This window comes from Sphaeroforma arctica (genome assembly GCF_001186125.1).
Source record: "Sphaeroforma arctica JP610 unplaced genomic scaffold supercont1.8914, whole genome shotgun sequence".
Lineage (NCBI taxonomy): Eukaryota > Ichthyosporea > Ichthyophonida > Sphaeroforma > Sphaeroforma arctica.
Window position 1 is genome coordinate 1 of NW_014031644.1, and position 621 is coordinate 621.

Consider the following 621-nt stretch of genomic DNA (forward strand, 5'->3'; position numbering starts at 1 on the left):
CGTGAGTTCGTATAGGGTCGTTCAGGTCACCCTCAGTAGTTTGATCACGAAAAAATGATTTCCTACAGCAACCTTTAGTAGCGAAGGCGTGAGTCCGTCTATTGTCTTCTGTAAAGTCACCCTCAATAGTCTGTTCACAATCTCCACACGGTACAGTTTAGTGACGTGCTTGATCCTGCCTTCATCCGGGGTGTAGCGGGACTGCACGCGAGATTGTCCGAATGTAAACACATTTTCGGCTTCCCCATCCTTAACCTGGTTGAGTATCGTATGTAGTGAGAAATGAATTAATTTTGGGGTAGCTGGAATAGTTTTAGACCTCAAAGCACGAATATCACCAGTCATCAGTTTGATTTCGTTTATACTGTCAAGGAGAAGTGTGATAGCAGGACACGAAAGAGTCTTGGATCTTAAAAAGTGTTCGGCTTCCGCGTCAGCGCCCTATATTTTGTATTTTTTTAATACAGTAATAATACGAACCAATTCGAGATTGAACACATCAATATCAACATAAAACGCCTCTAAATGTAAAAACGTTCATGTCTGAAATTTCCGTGGCACACACCTCACTACACTCGTCCAGGATGGTGGACAGCTCTTCAGATTCTTTGTTCTGATGCT

The 621-nt window shown here is 42.7% G+C and overlaps 1 protein-coding gene across 1 annotated transcript; it reads right to left on the minus strand.

Annotated features, from left to right (window-relative positions):
• Positions 1-21: 21 nt before the first annotated feature.
• SARC_16794 (hypothetical protein) lies at positions 22-255 on the minus strand (the record flags this gene model as incomplete). The annotated part of the gene is made up of 1 exon (XM_014289103.1): positions 22-255. A coding segment is annotated over one exon (234 nt), but the record flags the coding sequence as incomplete, so codon positions are not given.
• Between the last annotated feature and the right edge of the window lie 366 nt (positions 256-621).